A 19,219-nucleotide genomic window follows, 5' to 3' on the forward strand; every position below is an offset into this window, starting at 1 on the left:
CTTTGCCAGAGGTCGTCGATGCCCTTGGTTACCACAGCCAAACGTTCGTAGTTACGGCGTGCAGGTTTATGCAATTCTTCAACGATGGCTTGCCTAGACATTTTTTAGAGATTACGTTTCAAGAGAAGCACCAGCGTGATGGGATTCAAAGAGGGTGGCACTTCGCTCGTGTTTTGAATGATCAGCTTATCGCCGGCACTCACGTCGAAAACGGTGAGATCTTCGTCTTCGTGTATTTCATATATGTTGCGCGTTTCGTTCCAACGTGCCAGAGGAATGTTTCCTGCTTTCTGGACACCACGATTCGATATCAAAGTCATGGTAGGAACGCTAGCTTTTCTACCGTGAGACCAGTACGAAAATTCGTTTATCTGAATCGTGCCATCGAGGAGAAACTTGTAGTACGGATGATAAGGATGCAACATGTACAGTTTGTTACCTTCGACGAACGTGGAGATTCTCTGTTGATTGGGTACGCTGTTGATTTCGATGGCTTGCAGAAAATGCAGTTTAGCGAATTTAGTGTCGACGCCGAGCAGATTACTGTGAACTTGCCCGAGTTTATTTTCGATGGGGAGCAAATGCTCGACTATGGTATCCGTTACGGTAGAAAACGATGGTTTGATTTTCACTTCCACGTTCAACTGCTTGTAGTTTTCGTTGAGTTCTTGCAACTTGGCACCGAAAGAGGCCAGCGTCGATTCCTGCGTGGATTCCAGCACTCCAACTTGATCTCTGATGTTGACGACAATGTTCTGAAGGTTCTCGACTTGATTCAATTTCGAGCTCTTCTCGGTAAGATCGTTCACGATGCTTCGCATCTCTGTAAACTGCGTGTGAAGGTCGGCGACGCTCTGCGAAGTGGGCAGCGTCGACACCAGCGAACTAATTTCGTCTCGAATCTGTTCCACGTTCGCCGTTTCCGTTTCCAGTCGTTTCAGCATTCGAGATATGTTTCTTTTCAAAGCGTGTAATTCTTTGGAGGTGGGGAGATTGGCCACTTTACTCTCGAGATCGCTCAATGAACTTTTGATGTCGCTCGAATCGGATAGTGCCGTCACCGCCGTTTTCAATTTTTCCAAATCTTCGCTCGAAGGCACGCTCGTCCGTAACGATTCCAAGTCACCCTGTATGTTGTCCAGTACGTGATGAAAATGAGCGAGATTCGTTTCGACGTTCAAATTTTCCAAATATTCGATTTTATGCTGAACTGTGCTTAACGTGTCCTGAATACTCGTCAACGCGCTCGCTTCAGCGTGAATATTTTTAATTTCTTCGTTGATCAACTCCAAGGACGCCTGAAGCGTAGCGATGGTGGTTTGAATGTGTTCGAAATCTTGATAGGCCTCCAATTGAATTTTTATGTTCGCGACGCTTTTACCGATGACCTGCAGTTCGTCCGACGATGGTAGGTTCGTCATTGTATCTTCCAAAGTCTGCAACTTGGATTTAATTTCTTCCAACGTGCTGGTGAATTCTTCTTGTAATTTGGAAACGACGACATGCAAGCGTTCTGCGTCTATATCGTTCACCACGGTTTGAAGTTCAGAGAAATTCTTTTCTATTGCGGAAGTTCGTTCTTCGATTTCGAGTTTCAATTTTTCCAAATCTTCATTTTTCGATTGAAATTGCTGTAATTTGGCCAAATCATTTTGAAGCGAATCCACGCTCAACTGTATATTTTGAACGCTGTCGTAAGAAGGTACGTCGACATAATTTTTTATGAGCGTTTTCAGTTCGGAATCGATTTTCAGAATGGGGTCGAGACATTGCGTTTGGAGCGTAGCGATTTCCGACTCTAAACTTTTGTTTAAGGTTTCCTGCAAAGCAATCAAATCGGTCCTCAACTTCTTAACTCGAATGTCCAACATGAGAATCTCTTCTGCGTGGTCTACACGCTTGGTGTTGCCGAAAATGTCGTTAGGCATTTTGTTAACGGTTATTTATAATAGGATAGACGATTCGTAATTCTACGAAGAGAGGAATAAGTTTGTCGTAATCTCCGAGAAGTTCCATGTAAAGATAATCTCCTGCGGACACATCGTACGTAATGTTAGAAAGCATCTTGTCGTGCTTGATTCGAAAAATGTTCTTGCCGGTAGAAATTTTGATTTCGCCTGCGTTTTCCGGATTCACGGTGATTTGAAGTTTCCCGTCGATCGGAATTTCGTAGAAATGTAAATTGTTATTAAAAACATAAAACATCTTGCCCACATCGTCATTCAGTTTCGTCCAAATGCTGTTGAGGTGAATGATCAACAGACCGTTGAGTTTAGGTAACACGGAAGGTAAGACTTCATGATCTGGTATGGTTTCCATAATGATCTGTTTTTTGAAACCGAACAAATTCATAGGCATGCTGGTTATTTAAGAATACGGTCAAAGTTTTTTGTAATGACAGTCAAAGTGTTTTTTTTTTGTTTTGTTTTGTTTTATGAATCTTCTGTTGAAGATGGACATATGTTGCAGGTTTTGCTTTCTGCTAAGCGATAGTGCCCCCACGGCAATGTGTGAATACCACACTCGAGGACGCACCTCTTATCGTCATCGGGATCCAGGGCAATTTTTCTAACTTTGTTTGTGGTGATGATATGGTCGACGCTCTGGATGCGCTGTTCTTCTCTTAGAACCGACGACCTGGTCTTGAGGCAATCGACGAAGTCCTCGAATGCGAGATGCTCCCGAACCACCTGTCTGCCGACACCCTTGGCCTTCTTGGTAACGCTGCCCTCGGCTTTGATGGCATAGGCCTTGGCGCGAAGACCTGCAAACTCGAGAATTACATCACCGTTCTTCTCGTCTTTGAGTTTGCCAGGCACTTTTTTGTTTCGGGGCAGGATGCCGTACTGGTTCGGCTGGGGATAGCCCGAGGTGTCGAAGAGGTTAAGCAAAGCTGGTGCCGTGACTATATCCCCGTATGCATCGGCTGAGTGGACGTGGTACACCAAGCTGTCCGTGTCCGTGTAGAGAAGCGAGATGTTGTGGCTATAATGTGGACGTAATATGTCGTAGTACGTCTCGAACATGTGCAGCTTGCTCAGGTCTAATACTGAGGCACCAACATAAATTGGCTTGTCGAGTTTTACCTCACCCTTCCTCATATGCACCAGAGCAAGCTGCTCGTTATAAATGGTCCTCGATTTGAATAACGGGTTCGCTACGAGCCTGCGACATTGTGCTTTCCTCGTTACCAATTTTATGTCCATGCGATTCCGTACATTCTCCATAGTTTTGCCAAACACCGCATTGTTCATAAGCTTGAAGAAATCCTTATCAAGCTCGGACGTGGCTGCGGTGCGGTGTTTGGTGTTGACTTCAATATATGGCTTCAACCATGGAGAATGCTCGAACTTGAGGATGCGGTGAACTGCGCGGACCGTGACCCCTCGCTGCATCAACCACCGGAGATTCTGGTAGTGCAGGACATAACGCTCTTTGGGCTCGAAATCCATGACGAGCTTCTTCTGGTTGGAATCGGGTGGACACTTGAACTCGGGTGCAGGGGGAAGATCGCAGAACAAATCCTGCAGCTTCTCGGAGAACTCAAGGTCCACCTCGGCGAAGAACCCATGTTCCGAATCGTCGAAGCTTTCGACGTCGAAGTTGGAAGGGTCAGCCCACTCGAAGCCTCTAAAAGGGAGTGGCTGCATCATGGAGTGTCCGTAGAGGTTATTGACGTCCGTGTACATGATGTAGCTGGACGGTTGTGAGGGGTCGTAGCCGGTGGCCATGTGGTGATTGTTGGCGCGCGAGTGTCGCTGCGACACCTGGACCATTCCACCCCGCACGGCGCGTTCCACAAACAGCATCATGTCCACGTTCGAAAGAAGCTCCAGCTTGATCTTCGTCACCAGAAACATGGCTGACCACGCCAGTCCGGGGAGACTGTAGAAGTAGGCGGGGTCCAGCTTGTAGATCTTCATTGCGGTCGCACGGAACGTCTGGAACACGTCGGCGAGGAGCGTCACGTCAAGTCTGAGGTAGGCGTCGTGGTAGTCCCCGAGAGTTCGACAGCCCAGCTCGCGCCACATGGACTGGGCGTGGTGATATTCCTCGTCGGTGATGTTCGACCCTCGCAGCTGACTGTAGAACTTCGCCTGGGGAGGTAGCGTCGTCTCCGCGAACTTGGAAGGGTCTGTGACGTATTCGTAGGGATAGACTCCCTTACGCTTGAAGAGGCCGGCGTCCAAGTTCGGAAAATTTCCGGAGGTAATGAACATTTGCTCGTCGCTAAGCTTCCCTGCGAGAGCATCGAGGCTGGCCGGGAGGAACCTCAGGGAGTCGAGGAAGCGAAGCTCGACGGTGGAGTGTGATCCTGAAATTCGCACCCACTTGCTCAAGCTAATGTAACGCTCCTCGTTCTGCGCCAGGACGTTGATTCGCATGTCGTCGTACCCAAGATGCTTGACGAGGTGGTGGAAGTCGTATCCCGAGCCATTGTGAAAAAACACAGGGATAAATCGCGGGTCCCGGGCCATGAGGTTGCATCCGTTGCACCAAGGACCAACATACCTACCGTTAAAGTGATCATGGTGTTGGACTTTACGGTTGTTGGTGGTGTACTCCTTGACGCAGACAGGGCAAGCGATGGCCTCGTCGTGTCTACGTTGATCGTCGGGGGACAGTGGGAGTATAGATTTGGGGGCCAACAGTACCTTCCCTATCTCGTTGGCCTCGACAACCATCCTCTCGAGGAAGTGTTTGGCTGCGTCGGGACCGCGATACACGTAGGGCTCGGGGGCAATGTGCTGGTCACGTCGCACCACAACGTATGCATAACTCGAAGCCTCGTGGAGTTGGTAAGGGGTGGTGGAAGAAACTTCAGGGTCGGGATCGCAAGTGGACAGGGGTTTGAGGAAGGCCTCGAAATCCGCGATGATGATAGCGGGGTGCTCCACCATGGCACCGTGCATGTGGAAACGCTCCACGGTGCCAGGTTTGGGCAAGACTGTCACACCCGGCTCGTTGGCATTGCAGTAGATCTTGTGGCTGGCGAGCTTCTCTGCAGCGATGTTGGGACCTCTGATGCGCTGGTAGTCCTGCTGTTTTTGATTGCCAAAAGTTGACAAGCACCTGCGACACACCTCGACGTGGGTTTTGTCTTTGCTCCGCTGGCTCGACACCAACCGGGAGAGGGAACGGATAAGAGTGTAGTGGTGATGGGTCTCGTCCTTGATAAGTAGGAGATGGATTTCCTGCGCACCATCAACGTTTACGTCACTCACCCGGATGGGGTACACCGCATTTTCGTCAGTGAGACCGTAAACATTGATGGCCAACCGAGGGTTGTGTGTACGGGCCTCAAACTTTCGAATATCCGGGACCTCTACCGGGTAGTCGATCCCAGCCATCGCAACTTCCAGCTCTGCCTCATAGGGTAGGTAGTGGCCAACACGTTTTGGATTATTTTTTGGCTCAACTGGGTGCAACGCTGCAAGCACCGACCAGAGAAAGCACTTGGCGTCACTGTTTTGAATGTTCAGGACAGCCTTCTTTGCCGCAATGGTTGGTGGTAAGGGGACGTAGCTGGAGGCGGAGAGAGGTATGAACTTGCAAAGTTTGACGCACAGTTCGTGAGGCTCGCCACACAGCGAACCCCCCGAGCCTTTAGCTTGATGTTCTTCTTGTTTTGCCACCAGCTCATCGGCAAACTGGTTGTAGATGACCTCGAGGTTGTCAACATCCGCCAGATGCAGCGTCTTCGCCTTAGTGTTGTGGCAGAAGCTGTAAATTTCATCAGACGGCTTCTTGTACTGGCAACGTAGCGATGCGTAGAATTTGGTGGAGTACGTAGCCAGTGCATCGCCGAGGATGGAAATGATTTTGGCTTGCACGTTCTCCAAAAAGCTACGCACGTCGCATGAGCCCTCCGAAGTGATGACAAAGTCCTCTAACAACCGCTCGAAAGCAGTCTGGTTAGCTTTCGCCACAGGCTTGACGCGTTTGGCGGATGGTGGCGAGTCGGCTTCCGCTTTCCTCTTGGTCGAGCTGGTCGACGGTTGGGGAACAGGTGCTCCGACGACAACTTTGCATGATGTTATATGCCTCTTCAAATTATTAATGGTAATAGGTATACCGCACCTGGGACATGGTTTTTTAGCGGTTACACGCTTACCAGGTGCGCAGGTACGACAATGTCTTGCAAAATGTGCGCTTGATATGGCTATCTTGCACACAGGGCAACTTTTCTCAGATTGCATCTTGTTGAAAATATTTGTGGGTATGTTATTATATATATATAGTGGAGTGCCACAAAATAAATACTGTGCAATAATTCACAATAGTGTTGGGTTTGATGGGAGTGTGCTATTTATGCTACTTCTTGCTTCTTAATGAATCCTGTAAATAATTGAAAAAAAAATAGTTAAGCTTGTGTATAGAAATCACGAAAATATTATGTGTGCATAATTCTACCAAACAATCTTTTTTTCTAACCCTCAGCCCTCTTGGCGTATGAAGTATAAATCATAATTTCAGAAAACATGGTTATTTTCCGCTCGACATTTTAAAAAATCAAACCATAAGCATTATTTATGTTTATAGTATTCGTCGAGCGATAGCAGATAGAGCAAGAATCGTTTTCCTACAACCCATAGTTGATAAATTACAAAACATCTTAGAAATTACATCTTGAAATTTTAATCCAAAATAACTCGAAAACAGCAGGCAGTAGTCATCATCCCTCCAATAAGTTGTAGAGTACTTCTAATTTTGTATCGAATGCTATTAAAATTTTCGAATTAGAGTAAAAACTAAGCCAGCAAATCAAGTTTCTCAAAAAAATAGAAAATTGTCTGTATTTCCGAAACTTGAGGGGGTAGAAACGATTTTATTTGCTAGTCGAATAGTTCTCGTCGAATCCTATCCAACAAACCTAAAATCATCATCCTAGCTCAATTAGGAGCCGAGAAAATCAATGTCTTGGAAAACGTCTTAAGATTTTTGTCTTAAGAAAATTTTCTTGACAGACCGGAAGTAACATCTTGAGATACCGGAAGTCGACTTTCTTAAAGATTGAGATATTTGTCTTAAGACATTTTCCAAGACATTGATTTTCTCGGCTCCTGTGGGGCCTAGAACCATGTAACTTTGGTCTATGTATATACCAACATTTGTTCGACCCTGTGGCCGAGTAGTTAGCACATCGCGCTGCGACGCCAGGAGTCCCGGGTTCGAATCCTGGTCGGGCTTGGTTGTTTGTGAATGTCCATTTCATCACTCATCCCCAATCTTCGCAAATTAGCTAAGAGGCACAAAATGCGAAGTTAAAATAAACTAAATCAATCAATCATTAAGTTCGTGTTGTAATCATGAAATTAAATTTTAATTAATTTCTTCCTATCCATCTCTCAAATCTATATAGCCTGTTCATATTTGGCATGTCGACCATTTTGTTTACGTAGCAAAAAAAATCTCAAGCCATTTTTTGCGAATGCTCGTTGTAGCCATAAGTATATTTGGATATAATTGTCGGATTTTATTTAACATTAGGTTTAAAAATTAATAAGCCTGCATAAAAAAAAAAAAACTAAATATTTTAAATAAATTAGATTCGAATAACTATGTACTTCCATTAGTTTTTGCAATGGTGTAGTGGTAGCATTGTAATCAAAAGTTCGATATCCGCACAAGTGGTTTTTGAAACTGTAGGTCCAGTCCCGATTAACCTTACGTGCATAAAATAGACTTAAAACATCAAATCTATCAGTACTTCCACTAGCCTCTGCAATAGTACTGTAATAGTTTTGTAATTGAAAGTTTGATATCCGCACAAGTGGTTTTTGAAACTGTAGGTCCAGTCCCGATTAACCTTACGTGCATAAAATGGACTTAAAACATCAAATCTATCAGTACTTCCACTAGCCTCTGCAATAGTACTGTAATAGTTTTGTAATTGAAAGTTTGATATCCGCACAAGTGGTTTTGAAACTGTAGGTCCAGTCCCGATTAACCTTACGTGCATAAAATAGACTTAAAACATCAAATCTATCAGTACTTCCACTAGCCTCTGCAATAGTACTGTAATAGTTTTGTAATTGAAAGTTTAATATCCGTATAAGTGGTTTTTTGAAACTGTAGGTCCAGTCCCGATTAACCTTACTGTACATAAAATAGACTTAAAACATCAAATCCAACCCAGTGTACACGCGTCAATACTATCCACTATAAGTAAACTAACATGATCATAACTAACAGTTATGTTATTCGCAATGAAGAATAGTTTTTTTAAGCGCATGTTATATATGCTCATATTTTTTGTTTAGCATAATTTCGTTGTTTAATGAAGACAACACTTTCTGTTCACTGACACCACTTGCAATTATTATTAACACACACACATGTAAAAAATAATAAAAAAAAAACAAAACTTACCTACAAAAAGCTGCTAGCAATTTAACACACACGAAACAGTAGTATAATTGCGTAAATTTTAGTTTTATAGCTGGTCAAGCTACTTGTGTGTATATAACTTATGCTGATATGGTACTCACCTGACAGACCAAACTAATTCGGTTTCTATTACACTTGATATTCCACTTGATATAGCAAACACTTTTATACGACTATCTAGTAGCAATACTCGACTGCAACTGATGTGCGCGAGGTTTCTAATAGAAACTTATACCTGCCGGCAGCTAAACTTTCAAGGTTGGTTCGAGCTATGCGTGAACGCCCTTTCCTAGAAAAAAAATCGTTGACGCCCAGCTGTATTCTACCGGAAACAAGTAGAACTTGTTTCGTGCACAATTTATGACAGCTGTGTGAGTGATTGCTTCCTGTAGTCACCCAGTAGATTTGAATCTTGTGTGCCCTTTAGTGCAATCCAGGAAAAAAAATATCGTTGAGTTTATCGCACAGTCTGGGTGCGACTGCAGGAAGCTGTCAATCACATAGCCGTCGCAAAAGCTGAGAATTTGCACAGTTTCCGGCAGTAACAAATAATCTTGATTTTTGTCGAGTAATGATACCATCAACTCGATGGACAGCTTCCTGCAGTCACACCCCAGGCGATTGACAGCTTCCTGTTGTGTGATTGATGGTTTCCCATAGTTACCCGCCCAAGTTTCCACACAACACAGTTGAGTTGACCACAGATTTTCAGCTTATCCTGTCAGTCACCCCCAACAGTCGATGAAAATTGTAGATAGGCTGTGATTGATGGCTTCCCGCAGTCACCCACCCAAAGTTTTTACATGGTTGAGTTGACTACAGATTTTCAGCTTGCCCTTCAGTGACTTCAGTAGATAAAAATACAGAAATAAAAAAAAGTACGTACGTGTGTGTGTGGCGCATCGTTGCCGCGAGAGAGGTTTGCAAAAATCATGATATACATTGGCGCTCGGGACTTGGAAATAATACGTATTCGCTCACCACTGTTGCCAGCTTAGTCTCTCTCTTTATCTTACAGCAATATTGGCATCTCTATTTTTTTAGTTATAAGCGAGTTGCCAACACACTCTAGTTAATAATGCTACATATTATACACACACACACGCACACACATACTGCGCTACCATCCATCCATCCCTCTCTCTCTTTTACGGCAGTGCCCGCTTTCCTTGTTTAGTATATGTAGGTTGGCAAAAATTGCTTTATGCGCTGTAAGGCAAGCCTCAAGCAAAGTTGCCAGCCCCTTGCTTTAGGCTAGGTTAGACAAAAAAAAGCTGTAGGTAGGCTGTCGGTTGTTTAACTCTTCCCTCCCTCTCTTCTCTCTCTTTTTTGTAAAAAGCTATGGCAAAAATACCAGTAGGTTGGCAACCTTGCTTTAGGTTACGTTAGACCAAAAACCTTGGTGATTTTTTTTGAGTAAGATGTTGGTAATACTGTGTCCGAAAATAGGTGGGGGGGTTATGCCTTACAAGAGCAAACCATTAAAGCAAGCCCCACAGAGCTTTACTTTCGGGTGTAGTGTTGCCAACACTGCGAGAAAAAAGTTGCCTGCTCCTTGCTTTAGGTTAGGTTACCCCAAAAACCTTGGTGATTTTTTTTTGAGTGAGAAGCTGGTAACACTGCGAGAAAAAAGTTGCCAGCTCCTTGTTTTAGGTTAGGTTGCCCCAAAAACCTTGGTGATTTTTTCAAGTAAGAAGCTGGCAACACTGCACCATCAAATAGAGCTCGTGCCTTACAAGAGAAATCCATTAAGGCGAGCTCACCACTTCAGCTCACCACAAGAGGACGTTCAACCCGTGCACCTGCACTACTGGCAGGCTTGTTACATATCACTGGAAAGATTGTTCAATTCCCTGTACAATAAGCTTTATTTGAGCTTGCTAGGCGTAATATGGGTGGAGGTACAGCACATTTAATATAGCTAAGCGGGCTCAAAAAGGGCAATTTATGCGAACTTTGATCTTGAATAATTTTAAAGTTACAAGACTCACTTGACTCAAAATTTTCATAGTTACTAAGTTCCATGCATAGTTTCAACTCCCCAAATTTTATGAATATCGGAAATGGTCAGGTTGGAAATTGCACATATCTGTGTTGATTTGGCAGTCGACGCTGGATCTTGAACTAGACAGTGTGGCAACCGTGCCAAAACCACTAGAGATGGTAACACTGCATGATTACATCTGTTTGCATTCCAGTGTTTACACATGAAGGGAAATTTCTATTTTGCAGGGAAATTCGGACCGAAATTTGACCCAAAAGGGAAAAGGGAATTTCGATGAAAAATACCACAGTTGCAGGGAAATTTTAAGGTCATCTGACTGCATTGTTACAGTTTGTGTTAATTTCGATTTTGATATCCACATTTTTATGTTATTTATTTATTTTGCTATTCCTACTTGCTTCTGCTCCCTTAAGTGTATTGTACGTTGCTTTTATGCATCTTTGGATAAATAGTAAGGATGAGGATTAACGATGTGAATCAGAGATAACGCGCTACGAAAGTTCAAACGTTCGAACAATCCAAGCGACTGGCAACAATATAAAGAACTCCGGAACTTTACAACAACTGTCATAAGACAAGAAAAGAAATGTTACCTTACCTTCAAATTTGGCGGAAAAAATTTAAACCGGAGAGAAACATGGAATGAGTTGAAACAATTGGGTATTGTTAACAACAAAAAGTCTCACGATAATACATTCTCGCTCATAAGTACCACTGAAGATTTAGATGCTGTTAATGACCATTTTGGTAAAATTTGCAATGAATCTGAAATTCCTCCTCCACTTAAGGCTCAGCAAATAAAGCATTTCGAGAACAAAACCTGTTCCACCGCTGAACAATATTTTAAGTTTACTGAGGTAACTGAAAAAGATGTACATAAAACTATTTATAGCATACGTTCAAATAGTTTTGGAGTAGATGGTATCAGCACTAAAATGCTCAAACTTTCTTTGCCTTATGTTTTATCTCCGCTAACGCATGTCATTAACTCCTCTCTTTCCAGTGGCGTCTTTCCTGAAATGTGGAAAGAAGCACGAATCCTGCCACTTCAGAAAAAGCAGATCGTCACTTCTTACAATGACTTTAGGCCTATCAGTCTTTTGCCTGTGCTATCTAAAGTACTCGAGAAAATAGTACATTCGCAGACGTTAAACTACGTTAACACGAATAATTTACTGCCCCCGCTGCAATCCGGATTTCGTGAGAAACACAGCACAGCCACTGCTCTTGCTAAAGTTGTGGATGATATTCTCTATGCCATTGATAAACAGCAAGTCACTATTTTAGTACTTCTGGATCTCAGTAAGGCTTTTGACACTGTGCAGCATGATTTATTATTAGCCAAACTTAAATATTACAAGTTTTCTCCTTCAACATTAAACTGGTTTCAAACATATCTATTTAACAGACGTCAAAGGGTCGTATTACATAATTCACCATCTCACGTGTCTCAACCTATAACGCTGAAAGCAGGCGTGCCGCAAGGATCGATATTAGGCCCCCTCCTCTTCACCCTTTACACTGCAGATTTGCACCAAGTCATAAGATTCTTCACTCCACATTTTTACGCAGACGATACCCAGTTATATTTCTCAGATCATTACGATTCGTTGGAACATAAGCTTCAGTCACTAAATTCTGACTTGAACATCGTCAGTAACTGGTGTGTATCTAACGGTCTTAAAATAAATCCAGAAAAATCCACTTTCATGATCATTGGTTCAAATTATTCAAGGTCGTTAATTAAAAATATTGGGTGCGTTCCGAAAGTCTTAACGAAACGAACGCATTCAACGAAAATAACTGGGCTCGTGAATCTGGTGAAACCAATTATTTAACAGACTTATGGGACACGCTAGGCGAAAGCGCAGGCGCAGCGTTTTGTTTAGAGAAAGTTTCCGCATGGCGTCAGCGGAAGGGATGTCCTTATGGCAAAAATAAACTCTTATTATGGCCACTGTTACTCATTTTAATCACATTCTAAGAACGGTCAAGGCATACTTATCTTGTGCATGTTGCTTCATATCGCTATCTGTTAAAATTATAATACATTTTCCGAAGTAGTGCAGTTTGAATCCATCAGCACGCGCTTTGTCTGCAAGGAGCAGACGATTTTCACGGAACAAACCAGCATCCTGGCCCGTGCGTTTGGTGAATCTCGTTCTTGCACGAAACGCACGGAATGCGACTTTTGGGACAGCATAATGAAACTCACGAAACGCACGGAAGCACTTATGGAACGGCCAGTTACCATAACTCGTTTAACGCGTTAAACTCGTGCGACTTTCGGAACGGGCCCATTAAGATCGAGCTCAAAATAAACAATTTGTCCATTGTCAGGAATAACACTGCTAAAAATCTTGGTCTGATTTTTGACGAAATATTTGATTGGGCAGAACATGTAAAGACGCAATGTAAGAAAGCTTATGGAACACTTAGGAATCTGAATCGTTTCCGTGACTTCCTCCCTGCGGAATGCAAACTAAGACTCATCCAAGCGTTAATCTACCCATTGTTCGACTATTGTGATAATGTTTACGGCCCGCAACTCTCGCAAAAGCTCAGTAAAAAATACAAATGGTGCAAAATGCGTGCTTCCGATACATTTTTCAAGCCAAAAGATCCGATCATATTCTTCCATTCTTAAATAGTAATCAGGTTCTTACCATGGCAAACAGAAGGAAGTTGCACTATCTCTGTTTTATACGCCGCATACTGACAGAAGGTAAACCGCAGTACCTGTTTGAGAAGATGCATTCCCGTAGGGAAATTCATCAGTATGTTACCTGTAAGCGGAACAACTTCGATTTACCCCATCACTCTACCACGGCCTACAAATCATCCTTCTCCTTTTCGGCCCCCAAAGCATGGAATGCATTGCCTGCAAATATCGCTAGTGTAAACAACCCGTTATATTTCAAAGGTAAAATAAAAGATCTGCTGTTAATGGAACAATGGCAGAGTCGGGGCACATACTAAAGGTATCAAGTCACTCACTATGAGGAATTGTATTGTTGTATTATTATTACTATTGTCTTTTGTATTTCTAGTTACACTTTTTTTTGTATCCAACTAATTCCTATGTATTTTTTTCTTTCTTCATTTTTTATTATTATTATTTTACGTTTAGCTTACTGCTCCATAAGTTTATATCATCTCATATGTATTATCATATTGACAAGGGTTAAGTGGCAGAGCAGCCCTTGGCTGAACCTCGCCCGCTGAATAAAGAATTTTTATTATTATTATTATTATTATTATTATTATTATTATTATTATTATTAAATGGATTCCTGACCAGGATATCTGGTCAGGAAGTGATGAAACTGAAATTTGAAATTTTTAAAAAATATATTTTATTCAAAAGAATAACGAATTCAACAGAATACTTGTACTACGTACTACTTCTGCTTTCACCACCACTACTTATAATGCCGCTACTACTACTACTACTACTACTACTAATTATTATTATTATTATATAATTTGCTTAGGTGAAGGGAAAATTTGGTCCAAAAAGGGAAAGTTTGCCCCTTGGAAAGGGAAATTGTGCCCTCATATTGTGGCAACACTGGTGCATTCAAGTCAAGGTCAGGGATTGAGAAACTATCGAAATTCACGTGTCGGGACCAACGAAACGAAGGGGCAGAGCTAAGGGTAGATCACAGAAGTTTAGGAGCGAGAACAAAATGAAGGGGGTAGTGATGTTATTTAGGAGGAAAAGGGTAAATAAGGTAATATTTATAATGTTGCTAGTATGCCATAAGTTTCTACTGTGTTTCAAATTTCATGGCGCGTCATTAGAAGAAACTGTACATTTGTAATACAGCTTTGAATTCTTTTTTTCCATGTACACATTTGCTGATTTTTGTATTCTATCTTTAAGTGGGCGCGGTGGCTCAGTCGGTAACGCACGTCTGACAACCATGCTAAAGGTCCCAGGTTCGATCCCCGGCCGGTTCAAATCCGGGAACTGTTCTAAGGTACTATTATAGTATGGGGGAACGTTGGGAGCGGCCCCGCCGCCCACCCATCGTCGAATTACATGCGTACCTGGGGGAAACCCTAGGGGGTAATGGCGGTCAGGGGCGTGATGCTGATCACATCACCCCCACTCAAGACCGGATCAAGAAAGTGTGGTGCGTTACCCCCACACCCCCTATACGCTTTCATGCCGTGGTGCTAAGCACAGTAGCGCACTTTACTTCTTTTTTTTTTATCTTTAAGTTTGTTAATTTTCATGTATAATAGTAACAACACGTTTTTTGAAGAACTGAAATTACTTTATTTCTGCTTCGTAGCCTTGCACTTTAAAATGTCGTGTGCTCTCAGGTTAATGCGTTTTTACAAAACCAAGTACGCCACACGTCTTGCCGTGAAAAATATAATTTTCTACTTCACATCCTGTTACCTGGAACAGAGTCCCTTAAACCTTTGGGAAAATGGAAGAATAACATTTGTACTTCACACCATACTACCTGGAACAAAAGTTAATATTTTGATGTGAGGACAATAATAAATTATTTCCGATATTGGGGAATTCTAACAAAATTAATTGCCATACCCAATTTAGTTACTCTGTTGTAATCATGGAGCTAAGAAAGGGGGTTGTAATGCTTCAAGGCCTATGTTATAACCAGCCTTTTTGTTCTTTACTGTATGCAAGTGTAGTGGCATTTTTTGGTATGACTTAAGATGGCCGGACCCCTCTCCGATTTTCTTCATATTTGACATACTTACTAAATGAGGCCTGCAAATGACGAATCTGAAGTTAAAATTTGTCGGAAACGTCTAGAAGTTGCAAAATAATTGCGAACCATTGACGTGTGGTTAGGTTAGTTTTGGATAGGTTTGGCAAATATAGTTAATATTTGGGTAACAGTTCGTTATATCAGAGACACATTTCTTCATTTTTACACAAGGAACTACTCACGGAAATGAGTTTCTCTAAGGTTTCTAACGTTCATCGAGGTATTTTCTTTCATCGTGGAATCTATTTGACCGGGAAATCATGTATTTTTCAAGAAATATAACTCACCGACTCACAATTGCCATTGCTTTCACTACGTGAACTGCATGCTCTGCACTTTCGATGACGTAACCCACTGTCAGTGTTTCAAACTCCTTTTTTTTTTTTACTATGCTTGCCTAACCCAACTTAACTTAACCTAACCTTATGGAAATGGTTCATGGGGCTACCTGTGATTGGTTCGTGGGGCTGTCCGTTAGCTACCGTGCATAGTGTATAATTTCCACCGGTGACCAACACGATAGTAGGTATTTTTTGGTGAAAAAGGTTGAAACACTGCATACCCACAACGTGAGTCAAGATGTGCCCACCATATTGTGTGTTCCGGAAGCGAAGAAAGGAACAAAAAAAAGAAAGCACTCTGAATGTGACAAATTGAGTTTGTTTTCGTGTAATAAGCATAATGGCACCTTGAACTATGTTCCGCAATACACAATTCGTAAGTACAAACCATGAGAAACACAAAATATCCAATTTTAACGTATCTCCAATATAACGAACTGTTACCAAAATTTGGTGTCGTGGTAGTACCAGGATCTAGAAATTGCAAAATAATTGCGAACCATTGACGCTAGGCCCACGAACCATTGGCACTAGCCCCATGAACCATTGACGTGTGGTTAGGTTAGGCAAACATAGTTAAAATTTGGTGTCATGGTAGTATCAGGAATATATATATTTCTTTGTGAAACAAAAAATTTCGCGAAAATCAAGGTTACCATTCCGAAAACTAATGCCTTATTTTCGCTTATTTTGCAATTTCTAAACGTTGAAAACTTTTAATTTCAGATTCGTGATTAGGAGGCCTCAATTAGTGAGTATGTCAAATATGAAGAAAATCGTCGAGGGGTCCGGTCATATTAAGTCTTTCCCATTTTTTTTATTAATAATAACCGAAAATATAATCTAATAAGAGTTTGTTTTAACGAAAGATAGATGGATGATCATAAATAAAATACACCACAACACATTTTAAATAGCTCCATAATTACCTTTGCATGATTATCACTTGGGTTCCCGTAAGAATCGACTGGGGTATGTGGTTAGCTGTACACAAAAAAATATGTCCTTTTTTTTTCAAAGAAAAATTATATTAGCAGATATTATTTGAATTTTTGGAAAGCACATATAACCAATAGATGGTAACAGTTCTGAGTGTTTAATAAATTGTTTTCGCTTCCGTAAGACACAGTATGGCGCGTACATCTTCGTAGATCGTTGTGCTTGTGTTGTGTTGATGCAGTGTTTCCAACCTTCGTAACCCAAAAAATACTCAAGTGGATTTTTTTAAGCTGCTTCGCATTATTTTACGAACTATGCTTGCCTAACCTAACCTAACCTTGCCAGAAATGGTTCGTGGGGCTATCCGTCAATGGTTTGTGGGGCTACCCATTTTTCAAGTACCCAATTACAAAATCCACTGGATCTTCCACACCCGGTATGAATTTCACCATGCATCCACGACGTGTCATCTTTTCGGAAAACAATGTCATGTTTGGAAACCCTGCAATAGACAAAACACGAGCTGGACATGCGATAATCTATGAAAGTGTACGCGCCAAAGGCTAGTGTGCGTCGGAGAATTGATTTTCAACAAAAATAATGAATTTCCGCTATGATACATTCCCACATGACAGAAAACACCTTCCAGATGTTAGACAATGCTACAGGAACTTATTACCGTAAGTAGTTTCTTGTGTAAAAATGAAGAAATCTGTTTGTGGAATAGTAAATTAGTACCGAACATTTTGTGGCACCCCTGTAAGCCAGGCAGGGCACCATGGCGCAGATTTTAGGAACCACTGCTATAGGGGAAAAGTAGCACATGCTGTCCTAAAATGTAGGCACAAATCGTTTGCAGTAAATAATAATACACATAACTTTACATGTTTGCAAATGATGTAAAATTGACACATTTTCAGTTGTTCTTTTTCTAAATGATTGTTTCATGATTTCTTACATACAAAATGCCTAAACTTGTAATGAATACTAAACAATACACTTCTTACTACACATGTTTCCAGTTGTTCTGCTCAGAGGAACCAATTATTCTCAAAATTTAGTCACTAAACTGTGAACAGTCAATCGCTTTAACATCATAATAAATCAGTTGACTCTATGATAAATATATTACTCTCATGAGTCCATTGTACAGATATTAATGAAAATACTCGCTCAACATTTGCATTATGGCCTGGAGTGGCAAACAAATATTCAGCAGTTAACATAGCTTGAAATAACATGAAACATAATATCCTTGACATAACTTGAAATGGTTCCGGAAGTTTTATCTGAGGTGGTTTTTAGTTCACTAAATTTGTTCTGTATACCTCTTGCTTTACACTCAAAAAATTGAATGAGAATAGGAAACATCTTGTAGAATTAGCTACTCCTATCTGTATGAACTCTAAAGAAAGGAATTTCATTCAAAGCATTCAGTTTCGTGAAAGTTTCAATATCGAGCCCTGCTCCAAGTATTTGTTGACAGATATAAATAGAAGTCAAACCAGGCATAAAATGCCTGTGCACCATGATTAATTTGGATTAAACAATCAGGACTTGGGCCCAGGATATTTTAGTCTGAAACTGTGCCCTGTGCATATGATATTCCTCATATCAGAATACGTTCATCACTTTTTAAAATTAATTACTGTTGTGTGCACATATATGAGCTGAAATGCATGTAGAAATACCACCAACATAACACTCCTAACTAAATTTCATAAAACTACGAACAATCTGGTACTTTTGCAGTCACTTCTCACTGCAGATTCCAGTTCTGTACACTACCAGACAAGCACACATGGAAATCACCTGCTGGAATGGTAGAAACCAGTAGCGTATCCTGAAAATTTGACCTGGTTTACTGTAACTTTTTAGTGTGTATATTTATTACATATTATTTTTTATAGGTTTGTCGCGTGTTACTCACAAATCCAGAATATAAAAAAGGAAAGTTAAAAATTTGTACTTACGTATGTGAGTATAGTGCTCTTATTGTAGAACGACGTTGGGTAGGAAAGGCCAAACCTGCAGGTTGCATTGCGATTTATGCAGGTTTTTTAGATTTTTAACTTTTTTAACTTTTTTACCTGTGAATAGGTCTACTGTACAAGTTTTATTAGGGAACGGCTTGGTTTTTACGTACTTCTAATAGCAAAAACTTAATATTTTAAATGTACCCTAACCAACCCTTAACCACAATCCTCATTTTACATTTTTGACGCAGTACTATGCCAAGTACTTAGTTTTTATACGAACCTGAGGAAAGAGATAGTCAATCTCTGAAACGTCGTTCTACAATAAGAGCACTATACTCACATACGTAAGTACAAATTTTTAACTTTCCTTTTTTATATTTATTACATATTAATTAGATATAATACAAATAAAACAGCAATGCAAGCAAAGTCTGACTACTTCAAATTTTTTGGCACATGATAAAAGTTGGTTTACCGCCAGTCTACCAGGTAACATGGGAGAGTAGCAACACGACACTAGGAAAATTTGATGCAATAGTATGATCATTGACTTCACAGCAAGATGCACCTTTCAACACCTGATTCTTGTATAATATGAACTGGAACATAACTATGTAAAACTTGCTTTCCAATAAATTCCCAGGACATAATATATAATTCTCCACATGTAGCTCATATTGCACAGGGTTGGCAACAAGTCATGGTGGTATAAATACTGTCACATAAAAGTATTTATTACCTCACTATAACTCTCAGCAATCTAAAAACAACACAAAATTCGTATGGGACTTTATCTTTATGATCTAAGTTACA

The 19,219-nt window shown here is 41.2% G+C and overlaps 1 protein-coding gene across 4 annotated transcripts in view; it reads left to right on the forward strand.

Moving 5' to 3' along the window:
- The first annotated feature begins 13,982 nt into the window (after window positions 1-13,982).
- Window positions 13,983-19,219, forward strand: part of Acat1 (Acetyl-CoA acetyltransferase 1) — a 66,720-nt gene continuing 61,483 nt past the window's right edge. For 3 of the 4 annotated variants that reach the window (XM_083123782.1, XM_083123784.1, XM_083123785.1), the window contains exon 1: window positions 13,983-14,130. In XM_083123782.1, coding sequence (XP_082979908.1) covers window positions 14,086-14,130 — 45 coding nt within the window. In that variant the 5' untranslated portion in view covers window positions 13,983-14,085. The remainder of the gene's footprint in view (window positions 14,131-19,219) is intronic. The other variant, XM_083123783.1, reaches the window with a different exon arrangement.

This window comes from Lepisma saccharinum, chromosome 6, assembly GCF_977018435.1.
Source record: "Lepisma saccharinum chromosome 6, izLepSacc3.1, whole genome shotgun sequence".
NCBI lineage: Eukaryota > Metazoa > Arthropoda > Insecta > Zygentoma > Lepismatidae > Lepisma > Lepisma saccharinum.